Source organism: Sebastes fasciatus, chromosome 4, assembly GCF_043250625.1.
Source record: "Sebastes fasciatus isolate fSebFas1 chromosome 4, fSebFas1.pri, whole genome shotgun sequence".
In the NCBI taxonomy this organism is placed as follows: domain Eukaryota; kingdom Metazoa; phylum Chordata; class Actinopteri; order Perciformes; family Sebastidae; genus Sebastes; species Sebastes fasciatus.
Window position 1 is genome coordinate 2,789,289 of NC_133798.1, and position 19,769 is coordinate 2,809,057.

At 42.3% G+C, this 19,769-nt stretch overlaps 1 protein-coding gene across 4 annotated transcripts in view; it reads left to right on the top strand.

Moving 5' to 3' along the window:
- Positions 1 to 19,769, top strand: part of ckap5 (cytoskeleton associated protein 5) — a 74,375-nt gene that overhangs the window by 14,500 nt on the left and 40,106 nt on the right. For all 4 annotated transcript variants that reach the window (XM_074631504.1, XM_074631505.1, XM_074631506.1 and 1 more), the window contains exons 11-22: positions 98 to 262; positions 511 to 639; positions 769 to 930; positions 1,099 to 1,200; positions 2,149 to 2,259; positions 2,914 to 3,006; positions 5,903 to 6,088; positions 6,230 to 6,324; positions 7,090 to 7,273; positions 7,449 to 7,612; positions 17,587 to 17,761; positions 18,523 to 18,636. In XM_074631504.1, coding sequence (XP_074487605.1) covers positions 98 to 262; positions 511 to 639; positions 769 to 930; positions 1,099 to 1,200; positions 2,149 to 2,259; positions 2,914 to 3,006; positions 5,903 to 6,088; positions 6,230 to 6,324; positions 7,090 to 7,273; positions 7,449 to 7,612; positions 17,587 to 17,761; positions 18,523 to 18,636 — 1,680 coding nt within the window. The remainder of the gene's footprint in view (positions 1 to 97; positions 263 to 510; positions 640 to 768; positions 931 to 1,098; positions 1,201 to 2,148; positions 2,260 to 2,913; positions 3,007 to 5,902; positions 6,089 to 6,229; positions 6,325 to 7,089; positions 7,274 to 7,448; positions 7,613 to 17,586; positions 17,762 to 18,522; positions 18,637 to 19,769) is intronic.

The window sequence follows — 19,769 nt, forward strand, 5'->3', positions numbered from 1 at the left end:
GACGTAAACTGCTGGCGGAGGCATACAACCTGAGGCAGCAATTCTAGTTTCTGTAGTTTTCTATAATGTCATATTTAATATGTCCTCTTTTTTCCAGACCACTCTTCAGAACCTGTCGGAGGACATCCTGGCTGTGATGGACAACAAGAACCCCTCCATTAAGCAGCAGGCCAGTCTGTTTCTGGCCCGCTCCTTCAGACACTGCACACAGGCCACACTGCCCAAGGGCGTCCTCAAACCCCTCTGTGCTGCTCTCACCAAGGTACACATACTCCCTTTTGCTCATGTTGTACACGATGATAAATAGATGTGTTGTTTCTGCATAGTATGCTGTCTCAATATCAGACTGCAATGAAAATATAGTTAAGCTGTTAAAAGGGTAGGAAAGTACTGCTACTATCATTGATATGAATAACATGTACCTGCAGACACAGCATACAGTACTGGGCTCCCATTTCAAATGTCCTCTTTTACAAGCATACCTGTACCTTTTCTCTTCAACCATCACAGCAAGTGAATGACTCTGCTCTAGAGGTGCGTGATGCTGCCTTTGAAGCTTTGGGGACGGCTATGAAAGTGGTGGGAGAGAAAGCTGTGAACCCTTTCCTGTCTGATTTGGATAAACTCAAACTGGATAAGGTAAGATAACACTAACCCTAGGTAGAAGAAGGATGAAGGAAGAAGAGGAAACCCTCATCAGCTACGATGAAGTCAAACCAGGAGGAGGCTCGCTGCTAACCACTGTCCTTTTGCTCCGCATGGTAACAGATAAAGGAGTCTGCTGATAAAGTGGAGCTCCCTGGAGGGAAGAAGGGTGCAGGAGGAGGAGGAGGGGATAAGAAGCCAGCAGCTAAAGCTCCTCCCCCTGCTGAAGCTCCACCCAAATCTTCTGGCCCACCCAGGAAGCCCCAAACTGCTGCTGGCAGCAAGGTATGCTCAGAGCAATGCACATAGGGAAAACTCAAATGAATCAAACACATAAGTTGTCCCCTGGTTCAACCTCCATGTTGCGTGGTTATGGACAGTATGACCTGAAGGAACTTAGTGGCACAAAGTGTCTACAGTTGTACTTGAATAATTAGTTTCTCTTTTGTGCAGTCGTCAGCAGGCCCATCTAAGAAAGGCAAACCAGCCTCTGCAGCTGGTGGAAAAACCAAGAAGACCGCCGACTGTAAAGAATTCACAGAGACTGAACTCTCGGTAAGTCGGAGTGCATACATTTCTCTTCCCGTTGAAGCTTTTGTGTCAGGGTCAGAGTCTCTGCAGATCCTTCAGTCTTAAAACGTCTTAAGTTTAGTTTTTGATATTCAAGGTCTAAAAAATGTTTTTAAAATGTCTGGAATTGTAGGAGGGGAGGCATTCAATTTGGGTCTGGGTCTGCGAGGTCTGTATTGTTCGGTGTCCCTGTCAGCCCCTGCCTTGCTCCCACGGTCGCCCTGTCCCTGGTGCTTTCGGACAGGGATTCCCCCGAGGCGAGCTTTGCGGCTGTTGTCGCTTGGGCCTCTCGTTCCAGGGAGGGTGGGTGGTCACCGGTACGATGGCGTCCATGAATCTCAACACCAGCTTTTCTAGGCACTACATGGCGACAGATACGAGCGCCACTGCATGGAAGTCGTTCATGCTGGTTCTATGTACGATACAATACGTATTATTTTCCGTGGTTCCGATACGAGTCAAGGATGATATTTGGCTCATCTAGAGCGATACGATACAATTCAATGACTTGAAATCGATACGGTAACTTTTTTGACAAATATTCAATCAGTGTGACTGAAATAAATATCTGATCCTGGACAGAGCAGGTCATTAGTCCTCAGTTTTTCTTGTAATGGAATCAGGGAAAAATTAATTATGGATATAAACAAGTAAACAACGATTAATGTCAAATACATACACCTTTTATTAGAAAATAATAAAAAGTGCAACTTCAGGACTGCTGCTTCAGTTCTCAAGATACAAGGCAGTGCAATATTTAACAAGAAATAAACCAACTTCAATTCAAGTTAAATGAACAGTGGTTTAACCTGCTGCTGCATTTTCACAGCAATAGGTAGAGAAATAATATTTAACAAAAACTAAAATGCAGCCAACTTCTCTTCAGGTGGAATGAACAGTGGTTTAACCTGCGTGTGTGTGTTGTCATGACAGCCTGAGGCGTGCGAGGAGCGGGCAGCAAAGGTACTTCCTGCCTCCTGTATACAGCAGATGGACTCGGCCAACTGGAAAGAGAGACTGGCTAGTATGGAGGAGTTCCAGAGGGTAACGTCTTTTCTTCCTTGATCACTGTGTTCGTTCATGACCAGTTATTTCATTATCTGTTTATCTTTTGTATAAACATGATGGTGCCTGTCATGCTCCAGCTATCGCCTCACAGGACACCAGTCGATATGCTAGGTTCTAGAGCTGCAACGAGTAATCGATTGATTGAGTAGTCAATTGACAGAAAAATAAAAAAATAAATACAATTTTGGTAATCGATCGTTTATTTTTCAAGCAAAAATGGCAAATGTTGTGAGAGTGTGATGCTTTTCTTGCTTTGTCATATGAAATTAAACTGAATATCAATTAATTAATCAATGAATTGCATCAACGTGGGCTGTCAGATATTGTAATGGGCATTTCTCACAGTCTTTGGGAATTTAACAGACAAAATGATTAATCAAGAAAATAATAAGTATCTTAATTTGATAATGAAAATAAGCCCTGCAGGATACTAAAGTAAATACTGAAAGTTCTTCATGTCATGAAAGCATCAATTGTTGAAGAAACACATATTACTATGATGTTTTCAGTGTGAAATACTAAAAACTCTACATTGCATATTGAAGTGTGTTGGAAAAAGGCCGACGTGGTACTACCTGCTATATCATAATATGCAGGAATATTAATCTCTGGATTATTTTATGCTTCTAGGCTGTTGAGACGATGGATAAGACGGAGATGCCCAGCCAGGCCTTAGTCAGGATGTTGGCCAGGAAACCAGGCTGGAAGGAGACCAACTTCCAGGTAACCGTCTCTGTTCCAGCAGCTCAAACTGGAGCTGATTTGAAAGTCAGAGTCCTGAACCCATGTGGTAGCAGCTGCCTGGACTTGAAATGTAACATTGCAAACATTGCCTCCCGGAGAATACCTGTCATTTTGGCAGGGGTTGACTTTCACTCTTAATTGTGAGGAAGCATGTTTTTAGAGAAAAGAAGATCCTTTCCTCTGATTCGTCATCTGAAGCAACATCGGTTTCTATTTAAGACAGAACAGCGGATCAGCAAATACAAACTGAAAACCATAAGAAGTTGTGGCAGCCCAAAGTGAAGCAGGGTTAAGTTTATTTTTATCCCCTTACAATACCATGTGTGACAAACATCTGCACTAGGGCTGTCAAAGTTGACGCTATAACGCGTTAATGCAAATTTGTTTTAACGGCACTAATTTCTTTAACGCATTGTAGAAGAAGAAGAAAACCTGATGAATCCATCGGTACCAACCATATCATACTCGCTTGTCGTGAAGGAGGTTAAATAACGCTCTAAACTTATGCTAAATTTTGGCGAGGACAAACTGTCATGGCCATTTTCAAAGGGGTCCCTTGACCTCTGACCTCCAGATATGTGAATGTAAATGGGTTCTATGGGTACCCACGAGTCTCCCCTTTACAGACATGCCCTCATAGTCATAGTCAAGTCAACACAGCTGATGTCATTTATTTATTTAATTATATATATATATATATATATATATATATATATTTTTTTTTTTTTTTATATACAGACGTAGGCAAAATTGTTGGTACCCTTCCGTTAAAGAGAGAAAAACCCACAATGGTCACTGAAATAACTTGAAACTGACAAAAGTAATAATAAATAAAAATTTACTGAAAATGAACTAATGAAAATCAGACATTGTTTTTGAATTGTGGTTCAACAGAATCATTTTAAAAAACAAACTAATGAAACTGGCTTAGACAAAAATGATGGTACCCTTAACTTAATATTTTGTTGCACAACCTTTTGAGGCAATCACTGCAATCAAGTGATTTCTGTAACTCTCAATGAGACTTCTGCACCTGTCCACAGGTATTTTGGCCCACTCCTCGTGAGCAAACTGCTCCAGCTGTCTCAGGTTTGAAGGATGCCTTCTCCACACTGCATGTTTCAGCTCCTTCCACAGATGTTCAATAGGATTTAGATCAGGGCTCATAGAAGGCCACTTCAGAATAGTCCAATGTTTTGTTCTTAGCCATTCTTGGGTGTTTTTAGCTGTGTTTTGGGTCATTATCCTGTTGGAGGACCCATGACCTGCAACTGAGACCAAGCTTTCTGACACTGGGCAGCACATTTCGCTCCAGAATGCCTTGATAGTCTTGAGATTTCATTGCACCCTGCACAGATTCAAGACACCCTGTGCCAGATGCAACAAAGCAGCCCCATAACATAACCGAGCCTCCTCCATGTTTCACGTTAGGTACAGTGTTCTTTTCTTTGGATGCTTCATCTCTTCGTCTGTGAACATAGAGCTGATGTGACTTGCCAAAAAGCTCCAGTTTTGTCTCATCTGTCCAAAGGACATTCTCCCAGAAGCTTTGTGGCTTGTCAATATGCATTTTGGCAAATTCCAGTCTCGCTTTTTTATGATTTGCGTCCTCCTCGGTTGTCTTCCATTAAGTCCACTTTGGCTCAAACAGCGACGGATGGTGCGATCTGACACTGATGTACCTTGACCTTGGAGTTCACCTCTAATCTCTTTGGAAGTTGTTCTGGGCTCTTTGGTTACCATTCGTATTATCCGTCTCTTCAATATGTCATCAATTTTCCTCTTGCGGCCACGTCCAGGGAGGTTGGCTACAGTCCCATGGACCTTAAACTTCTGAATAATATGTGCAACTGTAGTCACAGGAACATCAAGCTGCTTGGAGATGGTCTTATAGCCTTTACCTGTGGCGTCTGTGGCTCAGAGGGTAGAGCAGGTTGTCCACCAATCGGAAGGTCGGTGGTTCGATCCCCGGCTGCTCCGGGTCACATGTCGATGTGTCCTTGAGCAAGACACTTAACCCCAAATTGCTCCCGGAGGCATAGCCATCGGTGTGTGAATGAGTATTTAGATTAAATCCTGATGGGCAAAGTTGGCACCTTAATAGCCTCTGCCATCAGTGTATGAATGTGTGTGAATGGGTGAATACTGACATGTAGTGTAAAGCGCTTTGAGTGGTCGGAAGACTAGAAAAGCGCTATATAAGTCCAAGACCATTTACCATTTACCTTTAACATGAAGGTCTATAATTGTCTTTCTAATCTCCTGAGACAACTCTCTCCTTAGCTTTCTGTGGTCCATGTTCAGTGTGGTACACACCATGATGCCAAACAGCACAGTGACTACTTTTCACCCTTTAAATAGGCAGACTGACTGATTACAAGTTTGAAGATACCTGTGATGCTATTTACAGGACACACCTTAGTTTAACATGTCCCTATGGTCACATTATTTTACATCTTTTCTAGGGGTACCATCATTTTTTGTCCAGGTCAGTTTCATTAGTTTGTTTTTTAAAATGATTCTGTTGAACCACAATTCAAAAACAATGTCTGATTTTCATTAGTTCATTTTCAGTAAATTTTTATTTATTATTACTTTTGTCAGTTTCAAGTTATTTCAGTGACCATTGTGGGTTTTTCTCTCTTTAACGGAAGGGTACCAACAACTTTGCCTATGTCTGTATATATATATATGATGGCAGGAGCTGGTCATCAGTGTGCAGCACATGGGATGGGTTGGTTATTATCTTGTTGGCTTGCTTAAGAACAGCCTGCTTGTAGGCAGACTACACAGACGCCTATCATCTACCTTTTAGCGAGGAATGGTCAGTTAGGGATCGGGATGTACCCGTTCTAACGTTGTCTCTCCTTTGTAGGTGATGCAGATGAAGCTGCACGTCGTGGCTCTCATAGCTCAGAGAGGACAGTTTTCAAAGACGTCAGCCACCGTGGTTTTGGACGGCTTGGTGGATAAGGTCGGAGACGTCAAATGTGGAGGAAACGCCAAAGCGGGATTGACTGCTATCGGAGAGGCTTGCTCACTGCCGTGGACTGCAGAACAGGTTTGTAGTTTGAAAACATCGTCGTTTTGCTTAGGTTGCATAAATAGAACTTGAACAGAACATCATTTTATTGAAGAGTGATCAATGGTGATGATGATGATGGATATACTGTATTTACACGGCTTGTGTTGTATTTGTCAGGTTGTATCGATGGCGTTTGCACAGAAGAACCCCAAAAACCAGGCAGAGGCTCTCAACTGGCTGGCTAATGCCATGAAGGAATTTGGCTTTGCTGGGTAATATACCATTCTTACTGTATGTCGATGGAATTTTATTTTAATTTTTAACAATTCGGTAAATGATTTTCTTCAAAAATTGTTATACAATTTTAAAGTGTTAGAAGAAAGTCAAAAGATGATAGCACGACTAGTTAGACAAGTTGCACCCGAACACACCGCAAAGACTACAGCCGACGGCCAGTTAGCACGAACGTTCTGCGCCTGCGTGAGAGGAAATAACTCTCCACACCAGCAGGCGGCGGCCGTCTGTATTCATCATTCAAAAAGGGGAAACCGGAAGATCAAGGACTGCAGATTAACAAGCTGTTGTTATGATACGTACATGAAACAAATCGGTCTGCAGACCACTTTCACACCGCTCTCACTCACCACTTGGCTTCATTCCAGATGTTCATGTGGTTGTGAAAACATCCCTGTGTTGGAATGATGTGATGAGATGAAGATGAAAAATAAGTATTTTTCCTCTTGACTTTACTCGTTGGCTTGCTTTCCTCACATCCATTTTTCTTCTTGTGCACTGATTCGTTTAAGCTGAACAGCCAATTAGAGTGATTTATCTCACCGACGGGCGCCGCCGCCGAGTCAACATGCTGAATTGGCCGAAAAACCTCCGACACAGGCAGACTAGAGGCAACGTTGCAGGACACACTGCAAAAACTAGGCCGACGGGCGCTCATCGACGGCCCCAAACTGTCCGACCGTCGGCTTGATGTGTCAGGGCCTTTAAGGGCATCTGTTAACCTTTGACCTCCCTCTCTCCAGTATTAATGTGAAGGGTTTCATCAACAACGTAAAGACGGCTCTGGGAGCGACCAACCCTGCTGTCCGGACGGCTGCCATCACCCTGCTGGGAGTCATGTTCCTCTACATGGGAGCTCGTCTTCGCATGTTCTTTGAAGACGAGAAGCCTGCTCTCCTCACACAGATAGATGCTGAGTTTGAGAAGGTAGGGGACTCTGTGTGGATCAGAGAATACAAGAGGTCAAGGATTTGTTTCCACTTATGTTGGTAAAGATAACAGGGAAAAAAAGAGACTTCTCAACACGTGGTTATCCTGTTCAGGGAATGAGACATGAGAAGGAAGAAACAACATCTAAGCGTATGTGCGTGTCCCCTCACAGATGCAAGGCCAGACTCCACAAGCTCCAAGCAGATACACCAAGAAGTCAGCAACGGAGGAGGACGGGGATGAAGGAGAGGAGCAGGAAGATGATGGAGGAGGAGAAAGAGGAGGAGGAGCAGCAGCACAGGACATCATGGACCTACTGCCCAGAACAGATATCAGGTGACCAAACACTGACTCAACCTGCAATCCTAAAACAAGATGAGAATGTGAACATGATAATAATTAATAAATGTAATTCTTGTTTTTCATTTTCTACACATTTTCTGAGAATTCTCAAGCTGTGATGACTTTACCATGAATGACAACAGGGTATCTGTTAGTGATGCTAATTTTGAAAAAAAATTAACTGATAACTGACCCTCGTTGACGATTATTAACCGTGAACCGGCAAGATTTGTGCCTCGTATGCAGCGGTGCGCCGGCTGCAGTGTATGAGCACAACAGACAACGGAGTACTCAGTTCATTTAGTTTAGTTTAGCAGGTTGTCAGCTGTGTGTCTGCCTGGCGTAACTTTAGCGAGTGTATGACAAACCGTGTGTGTGTTTGTGCTACGTTAGCAGTTGTAGCATTGCCGATGGCTTCGTGCTCGCCGCTGCCAAAAACATAGGGGCTGTTTTCGAAACCGCATACTATACTAGTAGTACGTACTGATTTGGCCAAAATGTAGTATGTAGTATGCAGTATGCGAACAAAAGCAAAATCTCCAGTATGCCAGAAATACCCGGATGACGTACTGATTTGGAAAAATTCTCCAGTATGCATCGGACCAGTCTATCTCGCCTACTGTATCCCACAATGCAAAGCGCCGGAACAGCACAGGCTACGGGTATAAAAACAGCAGCCAAAAGCTGCTCTTTTTTTACGTTTTCTGTAGCCATTTCAACACTAAATTCACTTCTGAACGTTTTTGAGGCGAGAAATCAACTGTGTAGATTATTAATATCGGCAGTTTTACGAAGTTAGATGGCGAATCGAACATTTGTTCCACCGTTGTCGGAGTTTAGAAGCTCCACAGAATACCGTGACAGCCAGCGAGCGCCTGCCCGGGTCGCTGCCAGCAAGCCGGGTAGTCACGCTCAGAGACCGCTATGAGCTGCTGGAGCTCTCTAGAGACCGGTCTGTAGACGAGAGGCTTTGATTTCCTTGTTGACGGATAGTTTGTTTAAATATCACAACACAGATGTCCATTATAAATTAACAGGAACCTGTGTTTATTTGCCTTTTTTCGAGTTAAAAAGCTCCACAATCGCCCGCGGGCGTAGCTCGCTGGAGAGCCGGCCAGTGACGCTCACAGAGCGGCTGCAGAGCAGCAGAGTGGCGAGAGAAGATGAGAGGAGAGGAAGAGGAGAGGAAGAGGAGAGAGAAGAGGAGAGGAGAGAGAAGAGGAGAGGGAAAGAGCAGCTTCTGACGGGCTGTTTTCGAAACCGTTTTTCAGAAGCTGCTCTTTCCCTCTCCTCTTCTCTCTCCTCTCCTCTTCTCTCTCCTCTTCCTCTCCTCTCATCTTCCCTCGCCACTCTGCTGCTCTGCAGCCGCTCTGTGAGCGTCACTGGCCGGCTCTCCAGCGAGCTACGCCCGCGGGTGATTGTGGAGCTTTTTAACTCCAAAAAGGCAAATAAACACAGGTTACTGTTAATTTATAATGGACATCTGTGTTGTGATATTTAAACAAACTATCCGTCAACAAGGAAATCAAAGCCTCTCGTCTACAGACCGGTCTCTAGAGAGCTCCAGCAGCTCATAGCGGTCTCTGAGCGTGACTACCCGGCTTGCTGGCAGCGACCCGGGCAGGCGCTCGCTGGCTGTCACGGTATTCTGTGGAGCTTCTAAACTCCGACAACGGTGGAACAAATGTTCGATTCGCCATCTAACTTCGTAAAACTGCCGATATTAATAATCTACACAGTTGATTTCTCGCCTCAAAAACGTTCAGAAGTGAATTTAGTGTTGAAATGGCTACAGAAAACGTAAAAAAAGAGCAGCTTTTGGCTGCTGTTTTTATACCCGTAGCCTGTGCTGTTCCGGCGCTTTGCATTGTGGGATACAGTAGGCGAGATAGACTGGTCCGATGCATACTGGAGAATTTTTCCAAATCAGTACGTCATCCGGGTATTTCTGGCATACTGGAGATTTTGCTTTTGTTCGCATACTGCATACTACATACTACATTTTGGCCAAATCAGTACGTACTACTAGTATAGTATGCGGTTTCGAAAACAGCCATAGTCTATCAGCGCGGCGCATCTTTCATGAGTAGCCGACAGAACGTTTGTGTGTGTGTGTGTGTGTGTGTGCGCGTGTGTGTGGCGGTGATTGGGGGGTTATTGGTGGCGTTCAAGCTGTAAATGTAGCTGTAGCAGTGTGTGTACAGATTATTTGTCGTGAATAAATGCTACAACTCCTCCGCTCCGCTCAAGCAAGCTGGAGAGTCCGGAGACAACTTCCTGTATCCTGCAACTCCGGCTCCGCCCCTTAAGGTGGGCTGTTAAGGTGGTCCAGCTTTTCTTTTTTTTTTTTTTTTGAATTTAATTTTTATTGCAGTTACAGCAACTTACACAATCATAATAACATTCTATACCACTGTATTTTCCTTTTTGATAGCTGTCTCATAGTTTTAACACAAAATCTTACAGCTTAAAACAAGGGGGAAAGAGAGAACACAAAAAAGACAATCCAAATAATTAAAATAAAGTAAAGTAAAATAAATAAATTTAAATAATGATAACTGTGGTAAGGGGTCGGAGGTAAGGGAGGGGGAGTGTGTTGTATGGGTGTGTGCTGTATGAATGCGTGCACGTGCCCAGAGAGGTGACCTGGGTCAGGAAGACAAAGACACAAGCATGATCCAGGATATACAAGAACACTCAGATCACCGCACTAGTACAATCATGGCAGGGCTCCACCTTTTAACAAATGTGTCTTTTTGGAGTCTTAGGGAATAGGTTATTTGTTCCATGTGGTAGATTTCCCATACCTTCTCGATCCATAAATTGTATGTTGGGGGCTCAGGTTTTAACCACGTAATTGTGATACATTTAATTGCTGCTGTAAGCAATATTTGTAAGAGATATTTTTTGGCTCTTCCATTAATGCCTTCTGGTATTTCTCCCAGCAGTGCCATTTTTGGATCTTTGGTGAAATTTTGGTCGAATACATCTTCGAGTGCCCGAAATACCTCTTCCCAAAATGTTTTTAATTTGGGGCATGTCCAAAATATGTGATTATGGTTGCCAATATGTGTACCACAATTTCTCCAACATTTATTCGAGTGTTTAGGGCCCATTTTAGCCACTATTTCTGGTGTACGAAAGAATGTTGAAATTACTTTCCATTTAAATTCCCTCCAGCTATTAGAGTTGGTCACTAGATGTGCTTCGGTGCATATTTCTTCCCATATGTCCTGTGGTATGTCTGTATTCATTTCAATTTCCCATCTACCTTTTATTTGAAGCGTATTGTTCAAATTCATGCCTAAAAATATTTGATAAAAATGGCCTATAATTTTTTTATCCTCATTTCCTGTTTGTAATTTCATCAGGAACTCTTCAATTGGAGTGGGCACCAGAAATTTATCCCATTCCTTGTGTTTCGTTAGGAAGTCCCTTAATTGTAGATATCGGAAAAAATCGGTATTGGGAAGTTTAAATTCCTCTCTCAACTGCTGGAATGACTTAAGTCTGCCATCTTTCAGGAGTTGGTGTAGGTTAACGAGTCCCTGTTCTGACCATTTTCTAAATCCTGTATCTAAACTGGAGGGAACAAAATCCTTTATGAATCCAATATTGGTTAATGCTGAAATTGCTTTGGGCAATCCAAATGCTTGTTTGATTTTTCTCCAGATTGTTAGTGTGACTTTAGTCCATTCGCCCATTTGAGTTTCTCGTAAGGGGACATCTAAGAAAGGCAAGATCTGTAGGGGCCGCGCACAAAGGCTTTTTTCTATGTTAAGCCAACGTGTATGTGTACAATCCTGGGTCCATATTGTCAACGGTTTTAACTGCAGCCCAGAAGTAATATCTTAGGTTTGGAAGTTTGAGCCCTCCCTTTGGTTTAGATAGCTGCAATGTTTTTAGTCTGATTCTTGGCCGCTTTCCTTGCCATATGAATTTTGAAATTAACCTGTCCAATTTATCAAATGTGGGTTTAGGAATATCAATAGGCAACATCTGAAATGGATAGAGAAGCTTAGGCAGCACATTCATTCGTACACTCTCAATTCGGCCTAAAAAAGATAGGGGGAGTGTTGCCCATCGGTCCAAATCCTTACCAACATTATCAATCAAACTTTTATAATTTGCATCGAATAAATTTCTTAATGATGGGGGTATTTGGATGCCGAGGTATTTGATGCCATCTTTAGGCCATCTGAAACCACTCTGGAGTTTCACAGATTGTGAAATTCCACCACTTATGTCCATAGCCATTGTTTTATCCACATTAACTTTATAACCCGAAAAGTACCCATATACGGAGATGAGATCCTTTAAGTGTGGGATTGTTGTTGCAGGTTCTGCTAAATATAAAAGCACATCATCTGCGTACAGTGATAATTTATGCTGTTCTCCATTTATCGTCAGTCCTTTTATGTTATCGTTGTCCCTGATAAGCTGTGCCAAAGGTTCAATACTAATATCAAACAGAAGGGGCGAAAGAGGGCAACCCTGTCTGCAGCCGCGCTCTAGGACAAATCGGTCTGATAAAAACCCATTCACTTTAACAGTAGCCTGTGGATTGGAATATATTGTTTGTATCCACTTAATGAAATTGGGGCCAAATTGGAATCGTCTCAATGTTTGAAATAAGTATTGCCAGGACACTCGATCGAATGCCTTCTGGGCGTTGAGGGATAATATCATTGCTTCGTCTTCTTTTACTTTTGGATGTGTCATTAGATTTAGTAACCTTCTAATATTGTCTCCATAATATCTTCCGGTAATGAACCCGGTTTGATCCGGATGGATAATTTTCGTGATAATTTTATTGACACGTTTTGAAAGAATAGCAGTTAATATCCGCAGGTCTGTGTTGAGTAGCGATATGGGCCTATATGATTGGCATTTGGTCGAGTCTTTGCCCTCTTTATGTATAACTACTATTGTTGCGTCCCTCCAAGAGGGGGCCATAGTACCAGATTGTAACGCATGGTGATAAGCTTTTAACAGTAAAGGTGACACTTCCTCTTTAAACATTTTATAAAATTCATTTATGTACCCATCTGGCCCAGGGCTTTTATTGTTTTTCAATGTAGAGATTACCTGCTGTATTTCCCATTCATTGATTGGTTCATCTAGCTCTTTTGCCATAGGCTCAGATAACTCTCTTAATTTAATGTCCCTTAAAAATTGCGCCAATTCTTTGTCGTCTGTGCAGGTGTCCGTGTTTTTGTATAGGGATTTATAAAATTCAGCAAAGGACTGTGAAATTTCATCCGGTTTCGTGAGTGTTGTATTATTAGACACTAACTTCTGTACTATATTGGATGATTGCTGTTTTTTTAGTCTTAATGCCAATAATCTACTTGCTCTATTACCGTTTTCGTAATATTTTTGATTTGTAAACCTTAAATTGCCCTCGATCTTTTCTGTAATTAGGGTGTTTAGATCTCTACGTGCTTGTTTAAGAGTATTAAGTATGCTGGGGGATGACGATCCTTTATGCTGTTGTTCAAGCTGCCTTATTTTGTATTCTAATTCGCGTTGTGTTGCTTCCCTTCTCTTTTTTTTAGCACTTGCAAACGAGATAATACGACCTCTAATATATGCTTTGGCACAGTCCCATAAAATGAGAGGTGATATTTCAGGTGAAGCATTTGTATCTAGATAAGTACTTAATTCAATTTTGACAAATGGAATGAATTCCTTGTCGTTTAGGAGTGATGCATTTAATCTCCATTGTTTGGCTGATGGTGTGTGACCTATGTCCCAGGACACCACAAGAGGAGAGTGATCAGATATTGTAATCGGTAAGATCTTTATGTCTTCTATCCTGTGTAACTCTACCGTGGGAGTAAAAAAATAATCGATTCTGGAATAGGATGAATGTCTATGTGAAAAGAAGGTAAAATCCCTCCCCTTAGGAAATTTGCTTCTCCAAACATCTGCTAGACCTGACTCTGTTGATAAATGTTTAAGCCTTTTACTCATTTGAGAAGTGGGGGATTTTGAAGGAGGTTGTCTATCCATAAGTTGAGATACAACGCAGTTGAAATCCCCACCCAACAGCAGAATCCCAGAGCTGTGCTGCAGTATAGTGTTAAAGGTTGTATTAATGAAGCCTGGCTCATCTTCATTTGGGGCATATATGTTCATGAGAGAAACTTGTATTCCATCAATACAGCCATTTATCAGAATAAATCTACCCTCAGAGTCTTTGTGAATTTTAGTTGTTGTGAAATTAATCTGTCTATGTATCAGAATACAGACTCCTCTTCTTCTGCCTGAGTGGTGTGATGAGTAAAACACCTTGTCTGCCCAGGATTTTTTTAGCTTTTCATGCTCTAAGTCTGATAGATGGGTCTCCTGCAAAAACGCTATCTGGCAATTGGCTCTCCTCAGCTGATTAAGGATTTTCTTCCTCTTTATGGGACTATGGAGACCTCTGACGTTGTAGCTTATGACCTTAAGTGATCCCATGACTTGAGGTTAGGAAAATTAGGTAGGAAACAAATTTTGCACTGGCATAAAGTGATGGATCGAGAAGGCTGGTACAGCACAGAAGGCTATAAGTGGCACGTTGTATAAAGTATCTATGTGTATGATTGTGTGAATGTGGGTGAGTGGGTATAAGAAGATAAGTATTTGTAATAGGTAGGGGTGGGGAGGATGGGGTAAGGGGGGTATTTAAACCAAAAAAATAACAGAATATACAAAAGTAAAATACATAAGTAAATAGAAGTGTAGACAGGGTTGAAACATTAACATGAGACATTTGTATTGGAATAGAGGGAAAAATCACTTTCCTTGTTGCTTTAAATCTCACAGTGAGATCCCTGGGGAACATTGGGATCAACTCAAACTGAATTGAACATAAAGTTAGATAAACCGTAAATTCGGTCAACACAATGTCCAACACACCTTTGGGACAAGGTCCCAGGCTGCAGGTCAGGACGGCAGCTATGCGAACAATCCTAGAGAGTGCTCGCCTTTGCTTGGGTGGAAAACCAAACAGAACTAAAGAACTAAAGCTATTATTCTCGGTTCAGGCTCCTGCAGAACCCCGAGATAAAATTGGAAAAGATAACAACATTTCAATGTGAGTGTCACAATTTTCTAAAGTAATTCTATATATAAAACTTATGAATTATCAAAACCAAAGGGAATTAGATAAAATGAGTGAAAGTTTCCTGAGAGCTTATGCTCATTCATTACAGCCTGCATGCACACGGGTATTTAGATCACATATCCTTCTACTATACACATCCATACACAAGCACACACCCTCACACTCAAACACACCCCTACCAACATCCACACCCACCCTCACATCCACACACCCACACATCCACATGCACACACCCACCCACAACCACATATCTACACACACACACAGGCAATCTCAGGGGATATTTATGTTTTGTTTAACCTATGCTAATATCCTAATGATAGACAGCCTCTCAGGTAGTAAGCAATTAAGTAAATAATAACAACAGCAAAAAAACAACAAAAAAAACAAAAAACAACAACACTCAAATGGTCCTTCTGGATAAACATTTAGGAAGTCGTCCCAGGCAACAGTTAGAATTGTTTATATGTCACTTCCCATGTGAAATAAGGATACCTTCAGTTAGTCTTCCATCTCAGATCTGGGGATGACTTTTTCCTTTACATAGTCCATGGCTTTGGCAGCATCCAGAAACTCCTTCTCTTCATTGTTGTGGGAAATGCGGAATCTGGCCGGGAAGAGTATTCCATAACGAACTCCTGATCTCCCGCGGAGCATCTTCCTGACGTCCGTGAACGCGGACCTGGCTTTGGCCACGGCGGCCGTGTAGTCGGGGAATATGGCGATCGGGCTGCCGTTGTAGCGGAGCTGACCACCGCGGTCCCGGGCCCTCCTCAGGATTTTTTCGGCATCTCCCTCGTTCTGTAGTTTTGCGATGATGGCGCGTGGCTTGTCTCCCGGTCTCCTCTGTGTTAGACCGCGATGTGCGCGCTCCACCCGCACCTCTTTATCCATCTGTAGCACCTCTTTAAGAAGTTTAGAAACCTCCGTAGGTGAGCTTGATCCAGGTTCTTCAGCTACTCCGATGATCCGAATGTTTCCTCTTCTCATCCTCCCCTCCATATCTTCACATTTTACTTTTAATTCTTCCACTTGCTTATTGAGGTCTCTGACATATGTTTGCACTGAAACTACCTCGTCCGACCAAGTGCATAGTCCTGCCTCCATCTCTGTTACGTTAGTTTTAACATGCTCGAGATCTGAGCGGAGCACCGCAGTGTTGTTGGCTATTTCAGTTTTTAATGCTCTCATTTCCGTCTGTAGCGAGTCAAAAAACTCCGCCAGAGAACTCTTCAGCTGTTCACTTATCACAGCGGCTATGTCCTTTCTTATGGAGGAGAGGATATCCGCTTTCACCGAGGCGATGTCCATGGTCAGTTCAGCCGCGGGTGCGGGTGAAGCCTGGTCGGTGTTAGTTGAACTCTTCGCCGAGGATGTGTTGGGCCTTGTGGTGGATGAGCCCTCGTACTTATATTTGCGCAGATTAGACGCCATCCACGTCGATTTTACCGACCTTTAACTACACCTTGATTAGTTGAGGGTAGATTCTAAGCTTTTTGTGTGCTATTTTAAAATGAAAATGTCGTTTAAATACGAAATTAGTCGGGATTCTGCAGGAGCTCTGAAAAGTACGTCTTACTCCATTTGCGTCTGGCCACCAATGTCCAGCTTTTCTTTTTAAAGAGACGAGCCGCTCCTCTGAGCCGCTCAGCTTTTGAATTAATTATTCATATTTCTTTTAACCGCTTTAACCGATAGCGTTAATCGGTTAAAATGCTTAATGTCGGTTAAACGCTTAATTATTCACATCCCTAGTATCTGTGGATCCTTTAGTCTCAAGTTCACCCCAAACTTGAAGTGAATATTTGTCGTGTGAGTTTGACCGCGGGATCATTTGTGTATATTCACGGTACTGGCGTCGGAGTGGAGGTGGGGCTTACCTCCATTTACATAGCGACAACATTTTGTTCTGTCATCAACCATGGCCAAAATAACCTAATAACCTAAGTGATTCATGCATCGGGTGTTCACACCAGCTGCGCGTCAGCTGCGTTTCTGCTGCAGCTGCTGCTGTCAGCCCTTTCTTTCTACATAGTTTACCTTTTAATGGCCATTTCATTTCATTATAAATGTAATTTATATTTATTTTAGACAGAGAAAGGTTAAGAAACGTGTGGTAGTTTGTAAATAATAGTAATAATCACCATTAAAACCCGCTATTTTATTAATTCATGGAGCTCTGCAAGTCACTGCATGTTCTACAACACTGTCCTGCACATATTTCAGAATAAAAGCCTCGTGATAACTAATGAAGGAATTCTGTCCACAGGAAAAACGCTTGAGGGCTTTTATTTTGAAATGAAAGCAGGAAGTGTTTAATTAACTTTTTTTCATGTCCGTAACATATTCTACAAAACTGTAGTAATGTAGCTGATGTGATGTTAATATACAGTCAATAGATCACTTTCACTCTCTGTTGTTGCTGTGAAACGCGCGCGGCTCGTGTCAAAAATAGGTGAGACCTCTATTCTCTAGAAGAGCTGAGACACGCGTCTCAAGCGGGCATTGTGGCTGCTCTAACCTGTTAACACGGACGCCGAAATGAAAAACAACAGGTAACGCAGCCGCCACGCGCTCCTGACGTTCCCTGTGTGTTCCGGGCTTAATGTGACACCACTATTGCTACACTTGCACATAAGATAGTTACTCTTTATTTTAACAAAGAAAATCCTTAGTAACGTCAAGACACCACCATGCTTATTTCTTAAAGCTGTACCATTACAATAACCACATTTCTATATGTACATGTCCCTTTTTCTCTTTCTGTGTTTGACTCAAGCTGAAAGACACTTGGTTGATTTTGCTTGCTATAACATCGACTATTATTTCTCTGTCTTCTCTCCTGTCTTTTTAGTGACAAGATTACATCTGATCTGGTGTCTAAAATCGGGGATAAGAACTGGAAGATCAGGAAGGAGGGTCTGGATGAGGTTGCGTCCATCATCTCAGAGGCCAAGTTCATCACAGCCACCATCGGAGACCTGCCTCTGGCCCTGAAAGGACGACTCAGCGATTCCAACAAGATCCTGGTGAGTGAGATCTGTACTATCTTAAATCATCCTTATGATGATATTAGGTTTTGCTTTATGTTATCCTATTCAATATACACCCGCATACTGAAGAAGAATTTCAAATGAGTTTGCTACACATTAATGCTACGTGGTCACACTGTTAAAATTTAGATTTAGAGAACAATGAAATTATATAAAAAAAAAATAAATTGGCCAGTCAAAATTGGAGCAAAGCCAAAGCAATGCCGATTGTTAAGTTTTACTCTAGAGACAATTTAAAGGTATAATAATGCTACACACAGAAGAGTCGACGCTGCATCGCTGTAGATTAAATGGTCATCTATGGTTTGGTGTCGGCGGCACAGCAATGCCTCTGTGACCGGAGGAACACTGAGAGCGTGCTGCAGGTTGAGTCACCTGCCACTGGAATTTTGTGTTTTCTGTAACATAAATAAAAACATTTCCACCATAAGTTCGTGCATAAAAAATCATCAGAATGCAGAAAATGAAGTCGCTCAAAATTTCCTGGGCAGTATTCCTGCAAAAAAGCAGTCACGTTTTCACTGCCGTCAAACGGAGGGCTGCAGAGTCTCTGTAGATACAGACACCACCACACACTTCTAGTAGTTCAACAGGGATGACTGAGAGGGATTATTTATGTATCGGTCTGAACATAGGTTTTTTATGAATTCCTGTATATTATACCTCTTTTTAAGAACTACTTTTCGCACTAGTAGGATATTAAACTGTAAGTTAAAATGATTGTTTGTGGTTTCCAGGTCCAGCAGACCCTGACTATCCTGCAGCAGCTGTCGACAGCCATGGGATCTGGACTCAAACAGCATGTTAAAGCACTGGGAATCCCCGTTATCACTGTACTGGGAGACAGCAAGGTACTGGGCACATACACTCCCATCAGAAACACGAAACACACACACACACACGCATATCCCTGCGTTTCCAAATTCAACAACAATGGCAATGTAGTATTTGCATTGAGATGGACTGAAATGAGCCCTCACAGCACTACAAACATCCTGTTGTCATTTGTGAATACTTTCAATCAAATTACAGGAATGTTTAAAATTGACTTTTTGCAGAAACACGCACTAAGATCCATCAAAACAAAATCTACTGGGAAGATCAACGGGAGAATATTAAAGTGAGGGGACAACAAATATATCAGAGTAACATTACATTACAGCAGAGGTAGAGCATACTGATACTAAATCAATGGAAAAAGTGTAATAATTAGGGATGCACCGATACCAGTATCTGGTATCGGGTCCGATACCGGGTCGGGTCCAATACCGGGTCGGGTCGTACCTGCAAAACAGCTCCAATACAACGGCACCGATACCACTTTACAGCAGCGTGACGTTAACCTCTCGTCACCATCTTTCGGGTCCTCACGCTCCACCTCCCCGACGGTGCGGGCGAGACGGGTCGGTGGTGCGCCCGACCCCGCTGGGCCGGGATCCCAAATCAGCCAGCGCGCCCCGGCTCTCCTTTTCTTTTTTGTCACTTTAGTCTTTATTGCTTTTTTGCATACACAAATAAAACACACATATAGAAACGAAACTTGCAACAGTGCAGTGAGGGGTTCAGTTTACAATTGATGATGCAGTATTCAGGGTTATTTTCTTATTAAAACATTTTCCAATAACTTACAGTTTTTACAATACAATTATACAGTGCTTATGTCTTTATGTCTATACCTAATCCATTTTTCCCATTTTCTGTTAAACTCATCTTCTTTCACTCTTAGAGAATAAGTCATTTTCTCCATCACAAATATTCCCTGTACTATTTCTAACCATTGACTAAGTCTGGGGGTGTCCGCTACAAGCCATTTTCTTGTAATGGCCTTTCTGCCAGCTGTGAGTAGGATTTTAACCAAGTACTGATCTTCCTTCAGCACCACTGAAGTTATATTACCCAGGTACAAAATGGAACACTTCTTAATGATTATATATCCCAATACTTCCTTTAATACTGAGTTCACTCTGTCCCAAAATGGTTCTAT